General features: G+C 37.4%; 1 protein-coding gene across 1 annotated transcript in view; it reads right to left on the reverse strand.

Annotated features, from left to right (window-relative positions):
- Window positions 1-1,983: 1,983 nt before the first annotated feature.
- The window catches only part of LOC125032953 (succinate dehydrogenase [ubiquinone] flavoprotein subunit, mitochondrial-like), a 12,991-nt gene continuing 2,474 nt past the window's right edge, over window positions 1,984-12,500 (reverse strand). The window contains 14 exon segments of the mRNA XM_047624363.1: window positions 1,984-2,633; window positions 2,835-2,948; window positions 3,135-3,278; window positions 3,582-3,671; window positions 3,673-3,774; window positions 4,022-4,219; window positions 5,217-5,375; window positions 5,501-5,706; window positions 5,912-6,069; window positions 6,226-6,399; window positions 7,532-7,625; window positions 7,937-8,060; window positions 8,258-8,452; window positions 8,768-8,860. Of these exon segments, the coding sequence (XP_047480319.1) occupies window positions 2,547-2,633; window positions 2,835-2,948; window positions 3,135-3,278; window positions 3,582-3,671; window positions 3,673-3,774; window positions 4,022-4,219; window positions 5,217-5,375; window positions 5,501-5,706; window positions 5,912-6,069; window positions 6,226-6,399; window positions 7,532-7,625; window positions 7,937-8,060; window positions 8,258-8,452; window positions 8,768-8,860 (1,938 nt within the window). The 3' untranslated portion in view covers window positions 1,984-2,546.

Genomic DNA, 12,500 nt, shown 5'->3' on the forward strand with positions numbered 1-12,500 from the left:
CAAGTTATCTTCTTTTGCTGTTACTAATGTTTATAACATTATAGTAATTATAATGTTTATAATAAAAATAACACCCGCCACTTCAAGGAAACCTTACCTGAAATCAGGTAAGGTCTCAAGATCTACTGATTCATTCCTTTGTGCTAAGCACTAGCAGAGCCATCTGTGTACAAAGACATTTAACTAAGATATAAAAACAAATGAGCACGGCATTTCCCCCCTTTTTTTATTCATTTTCCCGGCGGTATTGGGTTAAATTTGACGAAGTTTTATTGATGGACAGTCCTGTCCTGTCCGACCATATCGACCCCTCCCCGTAAATGTCAAAAATGTTGGCGTTTTGGCCATGGTAACACAGTCCGCTACCCTGTATGTGCCCAACCTGAACATGATCGTCCAAATTGCGCTGTGCAGTCACGCATATGTGCCAATCGTGGTGATTCCTGTAACGTATTTTATTGGAGCTGCTCTACCTATAATTTCAAGTCTGAAGTTATAGGTCTGACCTAAATTTGTACAAGGCTAAGCATGAAGCACGTCGACGAGGTATTTGGTTTGATCCCTGCTCTGTTACTGTCCTTCGGTCTGCCCTCCCCCTTCTCCCCACGATATTTCTACATCTTCTCCACTATCTATTCCTCCTACTCCTTTCATTCCAAATGCAACCCTTCCCTCACCCGGTCAAATTATTCTGCCAATCTGAATCTAGACACTCTAATCTCTACTCCCCCCGTACCTAACCTACTTCCTCACTCTACTAATCGCATCAGATAATCTAAACGTTCCACACTATCTTCTCCTGCCGCATCCTCTCTTCCTCTACCCCTGAAAGGTCTCTTCCCTCTTCTGCCTAATTAGAAAACGCTTGTTTTCAGGCCTCCCCAACCAACTTTATTTCAGAAACCCTTGATGACATTCAAAATTATCTATTCATGACCCCACATACAAATACCTCATCCATCCTCCAATCTCTGTTCTCATTTGTTCTGCAACGGCATCCCTCCTCTCCCTACACCCTTTCCTCCCACTCCTCCCACTCCTTCCCAACATACTCCATCCCCCCCGCTTTATCTACATCCCCCCCTTCCTTGTTATCCCTTCCGCTCTCTCATGGATACACATGTGACTTCCTTTGGTCACAACAGTACTCTTCCCTGGATTCTCCCCCTCTTGAAACGGTTCTTTGATCGAATCGTCCTTAACCGCCCCCCTAGCCCCTTTCCTTGTGGAATCCCACTTTTTCCTTTAAAAATCTCATCGCTCGCATACTTAAATCCATTTACTCACCATCTGCACCCTCATCCCTCTCTCTTTAACCCCCTTTTTCAGTACCATACCAACCAAACTTACAGCACGACTTTTGACATGTAGCACATTTAATCATCATCTAATACCCCACTCTAAAATGAAAGGGCTCATTGCAATGTCAGCAGACACAAGTGATCAAAATGAGTTTTATGTCTATACTTAATCTTTCATAGAACATGGAGAATTCAACATTCCATGAATTTCTTTCTAATGAATGTTATAACTATTTAGCAATAGAAAGATATCTAGATCTTTATTCTATATCTGACTCTCATTGTGCTGTCAATGGCTTAGAGTGTAAACCAGAGGCAGTAGCATTAATGTAAGTATAATGCTTGTACTATTTTATCAGTCTTCCCAGTCAACATTTTTTTTCTTCATATCTCTATAATTTTAAGTAGGTCAGTGTGTAATACATATTATCCAATTTTCATCATTAAAATTATTTTCATATTTGTAGGTTCACAGACTTCGGATTTATCCACTGCATGTATTCACTATTTAGCATTGATAAAAAAACACATACTTCAGTAGGGTTGATCACCAGACAAAGGCAAGGAAAACTTTGTTCCAAAATTCTTATTATATTAGCCATTAACATAATATCCGAATTTGTAATATACAAAAAATAAGAATCCTCTAATTTACACAAACAAAGGACATAGACACAAGTCATTAACAATAAATATTTTATAACAAAAAGTTACACCTTCCTTGATAGTCACATCTCCCTTTCATAGCAAGACAAAAATTGCCTGTGTTAACATTTCTTCTAGCTAAAAATAATTTTTCTAATAGAAAAAAAAAAGTGCTCTACTCTTTCTCGTGGTATAAAGGTGCTGAATGATTAACAAACATATAAAATTAAAGATTCAAAATTAATTCTCCTGAACTTTGGTTGGATAACATATTCAATTACATCTATAGAGGGGGAATGAGATGATCTAGATCAACATATGGGAATATGGTTCTGTTACATAGAGGTCAGGTTTATATAACCGGGCATATTCTAAGCCTATATACACTATATACAAATTGCGTTTGTGCCCTATACACTGGTATATGTCAAAGGTACATGTGGTAATCAACTATTTCAGTTCTACTCAGTCTCTATAATTTAATTTAAAATTTAATTCAACACCATACCAAGCAAAGAGATGGAACTGTGCTTGCAAAATTTCTTGACAGTTAATCTGATTCCCAATTAAATAAAATAAAGTCAATTCAAAAATTACTCATTAGTATGATCTGATGGCTGGTGGGACAGTAGCACATTCAGCATCGTCAAGAGTGTGGTCAATCACAGGTCTGTAGTCCAATTTGACCTGAAAGAAATTAAATATTTATAGCATATGTACATATACTAAAACTAAAAACAAACAATCTTCAGATATTACAGAGTGCTAACCTTGACGAATAAGAGATCACAATTATTAATAAGAAGTATAAATTATTATAATAAACCAAAGTTTTGGAAGTCTAGAAATAAAATATTTATCAGTAACAAAAGGAATGATGATACTTACATCACCACTGTCAAGGTTTACAAAGGAGAGTGTGTGCTTCCTCCAATGCTCTTCAACGGGTTTGGCAACTTGGTTGTCCAGGGGCTTGCTGTAGTCATACTCATCAATACGATCCTGAAACATATGATAAATCAGCGAGATGGAATGAGGTCTTTATTCCTCCTTATAATTATATAACAAGTATAGCTACTTTGAACCTGTACCTGACCACAAACAAAAGTACAAGTATGATTTTATTTGTACTAGCTTGCTAGAACCTATCTAATTTCTAGCTTAGAGAACAATCAAAATAGAATTTACCTTGAAATCTTCACGGGCATGAGCTCCACGGGACTCCTTGCGAGCCTCTGCAGAGAACATGGTCTGAACAGCATTGGCCATCAGGTTCTGGAGTTCAAGGGTTTCCACAAGATCGGTGTTCCATACCATGCCACGGTCAACAAGCTGTAAAATATCATTCCAGTAAAAAATGCATCCTATGACTCAAAGTTGCCTTAGCAGCTTTGTTATTTGTTAGGTTTAATGGATAATTGTATATACTACTAAAAAACCTGTAATACACAGCATTTCTGAACCCACAATATACAATAAATAATACTCAATAATAATGAGCTAAACGCTAGAGGTAGACACACACGAATTATACGCAATTGGTTATATATAAAATCTACTTAGAAACCACAAAACTAAGAACCAATCAATGAAATGGTGCCACTAAAGAATATTTGTGATATGAGCATTACTTACCTTGATGTCATCCATCTTTGGCCAGAGAGCTGCCATCTTCTCACAACCCTCCTGCAGCACGTCACCAGTTCGGAACACAGCAGCATGGTTTCTGCATGGTTTTCTGCATTGCCAGGCGCACTTCAGCAGTCAATACATTACCATTTGCAAATCGCAGCTTGTCAATGTTTGCTACAGAGGCTTCACCAGCATTCTGTTCATGCAGAAATGGTTTTTAATAATCGTTCATCTCTCATAAAAAGTAGGGAAAGACCTATAGAAAACAGCTCTAATGATATCCTAGGGATATCAAACCTTTTAAGCGATATAAATAAGAATGTTTTTTCCTTTCCAAACTTATCAGAAATATTCTCTTTTCAGTTTAACTTACTAACTGGTACCCTCTCATCTAAATAATCTTAAATTTACTACCAATACTATTTTATATACGTGAGTCTCACCTCCGAAAGTTCTCCAATTGCATCTCCCGGCTTGTTCTCCTCTGCAATAGCATGAGCACAAGCACGGCCAAATACAACAAGATCAAGCAGCGAATTGGCTCCCAATCTATTGGCTCCATGGACAGATGCACATCCAGCTTCTCCAGCAGCATAAAGGCCTGGGATTACTGTGTCACCCTCACCATCATAGGTAATAACCTGAAAGTGAAAATTGATCTATTGAAACCTTGACTGCCAAATTATTCTGCAAAGATGAATCAATTTATTGCATATACTGTACATTATCCATAATAAAATTAATAAAACATTCATATTTTTCAATCTGTACCATATTTATTACACGCCTCTTTGAGGGTTCAGAGACCCGTAACTCTGGTCCTCTTAACTCCTACAGTCCAGATGACATGATCATTACGTCATGAAAAAATCTGGCTTGAGGGGTGAGTGAGGTGAACATGTCATCAAGGAAAAATTTGACAGTGGGCCAGTGTGACAAAAACCTGTCATTACAAGAATTTTGGCCGAAAGTCAAGGTGATGGGAAAGACTTGCCACAAGTGCACAATGACTCGTCTGGCATTAATGAAGGGGCTTTTGCATCATTTTCATTGATAAACGAGTGTGGAATGTACTGTCCACAAGCCATGACTGGAAGAGCACCAGCTCCATGGAAGACACTCTTTCCTTGCTCAGGATCAAATTCCTGCCTGTTGTGACTGGCAGCACAGGTAGTATTTACAGATTTTTGAGTAATTTTTAAATGTACAACATGACATAAAAAATAAAATGTTACTTATTGTTATTATTATTGCACCAAGTTACAAACTACCTAGAGATGATATGGAGTCTGTGCAAGGAAAACAGTCTATTACCATCTGTATCAAGCACATCAAATAACAAATATAGACACTGGAAAATGAATTTAAAATGTTTTTGCAGAAAATTACAAACTGCTAAAGGGAGTTACGGAGTCTTGTCACAATACAAGTGTTTGTTTGTGCCTAGCCTACAAGCCACACACCTGGCAGCGTCCCAACTCATGTAAGCAAAAGCAGTATTTTGGGTCACATGATGGCAGTGAGCATAAAGATCAATGGGTAAACAATTTTTTTTATTTATTTTTTTTTTTTATTATTATATGGCAATTCTCTTATCTCTATTTTATAAAGGATAAAACTTGATTATAAAGCACCCACCTGTCCCTTGTAGTTGGTTGGGATACCTCCCATGTTGTAGTGGACAGTTGGCAACACCGGGATAGGTTCTCGGGTAACATCAACACCAGCAAAGATCATTGCAGTTTCAGAAATACCAGGTAGTCTTTGGGCCAATTGCTCTTGGGGCAAATGGTGAAGCTGCAAGCAAAAGGAAGAAAAAGGGAGACACTGTTTAATCTAGCAATTTTTTCTCCATCTCTCTACAATGCATATTTAATACAATTTTCTTATCAATAAATCTGAACATAAATCATTCTTTTTACCTGCAAGTACACATGATCCTTCTCAGGTCCACAGCCTCGGCCTTCACGGATTTCAATAGTCATGGAGCGAGAAACAACATCTCGGGAGGCCAAGTCCTTGGCAACGGGTGCGTAACGTTCCATGAAACGCTCACCCTCAGAGTTGACAAGGTAGCCACCTTCTCCTCGGCAACCTTCAGTCATCAAACAGCCAGCACCATAGATTCCTGAAAAGATTCAACAAAATTCTAGAAATTTATACATAGAAGAAACCACTAAACTATACTCTTTAAAATTAAATTACTAGTTATCTAATTGAAAATCCATCAAGATTATACAAAAATCATAAGGCTTTAATCCTCAATTCCTATATACTACAAAAAAATAAATAAATGAACAGATAAACTACATAAGCAAACCAAATATTCTTACCAGTGGGGTGGAATTGCACAAACTCCATATCCTGACAAGGCAGACCAGCACGGGTAACCATAGCACTGCCATCACCAGTAGAAGTATGGGCAGACGTGCAGGAGAAGTAAGCACGGCCATAACCACCAGTAGCCAGCACAGTGTTCTTAGAGCGGAATCTGATCAAGACAGACGTTTTGATATAAATAAACAAAATACAGAAATTTATTAACGGTCCTACAATATAACCAAATTTTCAGAAGAGATCTATCAACTTGATCACCAATTAAATCTTTCTTAATGTACAAAGCTGCACCAAAAAAATAAAACTTTACCTATGAATGGAACCATCTTCAAGGCAGAGAGCAATGACGCCTCGGCATTCACCATCTTCCATCAAGAGATCCAGAGCAAAATATTCAATGAAGTAATTGCAGTCATATTTCAGAGACTGTCCATAGAGTGTGTGAAGGAGTGAATGACCTGTACGGTCAGCAACACAGCAACATCTGATCAATAAAAACAATTTAAATTAGTAGGGTTATAAGGTTAAATATTTGTAAATACAATGTAAAAATGCTGTTACAAATATAGTAACGGACATAATTCAAAGAATCTATTTGAAAGAATAGTTTAAATGTAGCACGTGATATTAACCCAATGCCGCCCAGGAAAATGAACAAAAAATAGGGAAAAAGCTGTGCCCATTTTCTATATTTTTTGTGAAATGTCTGCCCATAGATAGCTCTGCTAGTGCTTAGCCATAAAGGAGTCAATTAGTAGACCTTGTGACAGTACCGGATTTGAAATGGCAGAAAAAACAATTTTTACTAGTACTATGAATATCAATGGTGTTATTCTTATTATAAACATTATAATTATTATAATGTTTTCTAACATTAGTAACAGCAATATAAGAGAACATAAAATATTTTGTAAATCAAAGAAAAAGATAAACGGGCGAGACAGGCAGTACTCGTAACTGGGTCTTTGGAGACTTAGTACAAGTGTAGCCATCTGTGTAAAAACAATCAAATAAGTACTCACAGTGGGCATAGCACGTGCGTACACGTCATACCCGTTGGCATTGGGTTAAGTGACTATGTCTCCCATTTAATCTTTTACTAACCTCCCTCTCTGCCTTTATAATACACCATCACTCCATTCTTTCTTTTGTTCAATCCAAGCTACATTACACATCACTCAGATTTTTCATTTCACTTTCTCTCTCATCCTCTTATAACTTTTATCTAACAAATTCTTGCCTAATCTCTGACATACATTTTCTTGCCCACTCGCAAACAAACACCCAGGCATACAAATCCTGTACACACACACACACACACACACACACACACACACACACACACACACACACACACACACACACACACACACACACACACAAACTACTAGTATACTCACTCACTCACTCACTCACTCACTCACTCACTCACTCACTCACTCACTCACTCACTCACTCACTCACTCACTCACTCACTCACTCACTCACTCACTCACTCACTCACTCACTCACTCACTCACTCACTCACTCACTCACTCACTCACTCACTCACTCACTCACTCACTCACTCACTCACTCACTCACTCACTCACTCAGAGGGAGAGTCCAGGACATACCTATGAGCCTGACCACCTTTGCCAAAGTTGTAGCTCTGGCCACCGAAAGCTCTCTGGTAGATCTTGCCATCAGGTGTGCGGCTGAATGGCATACCTGAAGTACAGGATATTTAGTATAATTAGGATTTAATTTATATCCCTGCAAAGAGCAGCTAAATAAAAACATTCCTTTATTTCCTCAATAGAGTCATGCAAGTTCCATTTTAGATTTCAAATTCAGCAATTCAGGTTTAACCCAGAAATTTCTTACAAAACAAATATAGATACAGGGAGAACAAACAAGTTCTACTTTCAGTTCTTGCAAGTAAATTTCTACTGAATATCTTTAACCACAAGAATCATATCCACATTTCATATATATATATAATCCATAAACAAGATTTCTCAATAACACATAAAACTTACCGTAATTCTCCAGTTCAATTACAGCCTTGGGAGCCTCACGTGTCATGTAGTGAATGGCATCCTGATCTCCAAGCCAATCAGAACCCTTCACAGTGTCGTACATATGCCACACCCAATTGTCAGGCTGAAAATCAGTCATTTTAGATACATTACACCAACATGTACATTGCTATTAATGGGTAAAGAATGTTTTTTATGGAGAGTCATTGCAAAAGTCAGAGTGACCATAATTGAATACAAATACTTCCACAATTATCAAATAGAAAAATACTAAACCATAATATCTTACAACATATGACATAAAATTAAAGAACTTCTAACCTCCATGTTGCCTAGGGCAGCATTGATACCACCCTGGGCTGCTACTGTATGTGATCGAGTCGGAAACAGCTTGCTGATCACAGCTGTGCGGAAACCTTCCTGCACAAGACCAAAGGCAGCTCGCAAACCAGCTCCTCCAGCTCCAACGACAACAGCATCATAAGTGTGGTCCACCACAGGGTAATCGCGGGATAGCTATGGATATAAAAACAGAGGAAAATAATATTTGCATAGAATTTACATACCATATAATAGTCCAGGAGCTATAATCTTCTGGAGTCCTTTTCATGATAAAAGCTATATCAAAAACATTCTAGTTTCTTATCTTCCACCCTTAAATACTTTGTCTTTAGGGACAATATGAAACAATTTATACCAATCATAATTCACAAATTATTTTCACATCGGATCACCCCCTCCTGATAACCATGGCAAAAAAAAAAATGGGAAATACTAATTCTACTAAAAGGGAAGAAAGCCCTCTCACTCATAGTTTGATTTACAGCTTACCTGTCCATTTGTGGATTTCTCATTAGGTCGTCTGCCACTCATGGTGAAGTGGAGGTTTCTGGCACCTGCTGTCGAACCTCTGATGGCAGACATCTGAAATCAAGTCAAAATGTTGAATTTTTCCCTTAGACTAACCTTGGACAAATAATTACATCACAAATTATGTCAGTATCAGTCATTATCACAGACACTGAAAAAGTTAATTCAATAAAAAAACAAACAAAAGATCATAACTCAAACACAAGTTACAAGTAAAAATATAGTATAGAGTATACGGTCACTAGGCACATTCATTTATTACTTTTTTTCTTGGAAAATATTACATTACTGGATACAAATCATCCATAACACATACATTGCATTGTTCAGATGAATTATTCAAATCATTTCCACATATGCACATAACACACATCTACCTAAAACTTTACAAACCCTTCAATTACACATTATGCTATACATAAAAATCATACCAAAAATTAATTAGACTCTTATAAAATTCTAATGCATTCATCATCCTTTCCTTCTGAATTTATTTCATTTTGCATTACAAAAAGAATCATTTTCAATGCTATTTTTACTTTTAATCTTTACCAGTCAACTTATATCTTAACCCATTGCCACCAGGGAAAATGCTGTGCTCATTTTTTATATTTTTGTGAAATGTCTTTGTACATAGATGGCTCTGCTAGTGCTTAGCCACAAAGGAGTCAATCAGTAGATCTTGAGACCTTACCTGATTTCACCTTTCCTTGAATTGGAGGGAAAAACGTATTTTTTACTAGTGCTATGAATATCGATGGTGTTATTTTATTTAAAAACATTATAATTACTTTAATGTTATAAACACCTGTAACAGCAAAATAAGATAACAAAATATTTTCGTAAATCAATGAAAAGGGTGAACGGGCAAAACAGGCAGTACTCCAAACTGGCTCACTGGTGACTTCGTACAAGTGTAGCCATCTATGTATAAAACAATTTAACAAGTAAACTCACAGTGAGCATGGCATGTACATACATGCCATGCCCGTCAGCAATGGGTTTATAGCTTTATGTTTTTGTCAGAGTTCATTTCCCATTCCCAGTTCCCTCAATCAATGCAGAAAGTCAAAGTCATTATTTTTTCATGCAAACAGTGTGAAAAGACGATTCAATTTTTCCTTCCTTCTAATTTGCTTGCAGCATATTAGTTGCTGTAGATAAAATATTATTTAACAGATGGGTGTGCAACATATTACATAGGCTTATATAATGAATATCAGCTTCAAATGACATGCATCATTAATAATTTAAAAGCTGGAGGAGTATTTTCCCATTATCAAACAACTATGAACTGCCCATATACTATTTTTAAACAAACAGAGTTCCTGGCCCTTTGCCAGAGGTACCCACCATTTCACATCACTTTGTCAGCTCAAATATAGCTATTTTCAGACTTATTTACAACATCTGAATTTCTATGTTATTTACCATATACAACCCATAATACACTGCAATTTACTTTGATTACATCATGCCCTACACTAAAATTAAATTTGATATGGAGAAGAGATATGGATTTCTCCTGTTTCTCATTAAATTATGACAGGAGCTAAAAGGTAGTTTGAACTGTAGATCACTACTGATATTAGGTTATAATTTTACAATTTTATCACAATACCATATCAACCAACAAATAACACTTCACACAAAACTTGGTCAATAAGTTTAAGTACTCTAAACTTTGAGCCAACATCCTGCCCTTTTCAATTTTGACATAAAAACAGTTAAAAACCAGCCATATATTATTGCTGACCATTAGCCACACAGGTGAAAGAATGAAAGGCTAAATGATTCTCTTTGTTAGTCCTAGATATTTAGGTCAACCATATGAAATTATACAATGAGCTTCCTGTAATTTTACTGTGCTTATGCACGTGCATGGTGTGCTTATTTGTATGGGTCAGCATAGCATGCTTATTTGTGTGCATGATTGCATGGATATTTGGTGTGCTTGAGTGCATGGATATATTATGTACCTGTGGCTGTGACTGCGCAAGTTGGTGTGCAGGCACATGGGCCTACCCAGGATAATTTTCTAAACCATGCAAACACCATGAAACCCACTGAATTTCGTATCTATGAACAATCAATGTCAATCAAACAAATCAAGAAATAATTGGCAGACTAAACAAATAAGCACATTATCAACATCCAAGAACTCCTATAAGTAGCATTTTTACTCAAGACAAAGGATTTTTGATGAGGTACCTCACTTGATCTGTATGGGCTCTTTCTCAGCAGTCAGTCTGGCAGTGAATGGTGGGAGGCAGCCCCCATAATGGGGTTTTAAGGGGCACATCCCACAAACAATGGCAAATTTACTTATATAGCGCATAATTTAACGCATTAGCTGCAGTATTTAAAATTGGCTAGTGGCCAGTAATGCAGGTTGTTGTCATGAATTGGCAGTTTCCCGTTTGTGCCTGGCTTGTTCAGTACTTCATATACATCATTAAGCACCTAACTGATTATAGTTGTATTTTATAAACAAAAGTAAAAATATTAAATAAAATGGAAAAATAAAGGGTTTCATTTCACCATTAGTCCATGTGCCTAATAATGAGAAATAACACTGACATCACTGCTATTGGAGAGGACAAGCTCACTCTATGATGAGGGAGGCAGGTCATTGTGCAGTGCCTTCCCTACCATTTCTTGAGGACAAGAAAATGTAGTGACACTATCACAAAGAAAGGGAAAACTAAACTCACTGATATTTAAAGTAATCTGCACAAGCAAAGATTAATGTCAGAAATGGAGAAAAATGTTGTGACAAATAGATTGAGAGTCATGTCCATAATGACTGTATGGGGGTCAATAGGCAGAGTCCCCAATAGGGGAATACAGCCGTCAGCTGGGGGTTCACCCCAGGGTTAGGAAGGTTTTGGCTACATAGTCTCAGAAGGGTGAGCTCCGATTGTCATAATTACCAATACTTTCATCTTGTGCATATTACAATGTGAATCCTTGAAACCTGGTATAATGATTGCAAGGTTGATGGCTGTGTGAAACAAAAAAATACCCATTCTTCAAGAGAACTCCACATCCTTTAGACCTTACCATACTTGTGTGTGAAATAAACCACTCATTTCACTTATCCCCTTCAACCCCCCCACTCCCCAAAAAAAGGGTCCCATGGGTCCCCTAGGATTGGGAGGAAGGGTGCCAATGTGAAACTAGAGGTTTGTTAAGGAATTGAACCCTGGATTTTTCATCATCATAATACAAGATGAAGTATTATGATTCTGGAGAAAATCTTTATAAATATGTATATCAAAGTAGCAAAAATGGTTTTGAGTATCTTATGAGTCACAGTGCACTAAACAATACACCACAGTGTAAAGTGTGCTGGCTTTACTGCAACTTTTGTATCTTTAAGTATCAGCAGAGGCCAACAAGCGGAAGCACCCTTTCCTCCTGGCTATGGCACAGGTCTTTCCTCCAGACAAATAACGGCAAAGCCTTGGGTCCAAGGGGTTAATCGTGAATAAATTCTGCAATAGGTAAATATCACATGGAGGGTGGGAGGTCCAGGAGTAGAGCCCCTAATAGGTAAATATTCCAACGAGGGGAAATCCTGGAGCGGAGCCCCTGATTGGTAAATACCCTAATGGGAAGAGTCCGGGAGGCAAGCTCCCAATAGGGGGTTGCATAAGGTTGCTTAGTCAGAAAAATTTCTATATATAAATGT

Source organism: Penaeus chinensis, chromosome 2 (genome assembly GCF_019202785.1).
Source record: "Penaeus chinensis breed Huanghai No. 1 chromosome 2, ASM1920278v2, whole genome shotgun sequence".
In the NCBI taxonomy this organism is placed as follows: Eukaryota; Metazoa; Arthropoda; class Malacostraca; order Decapoda; family Penaeidae; genus Penaeus; species Penaeus chinensis.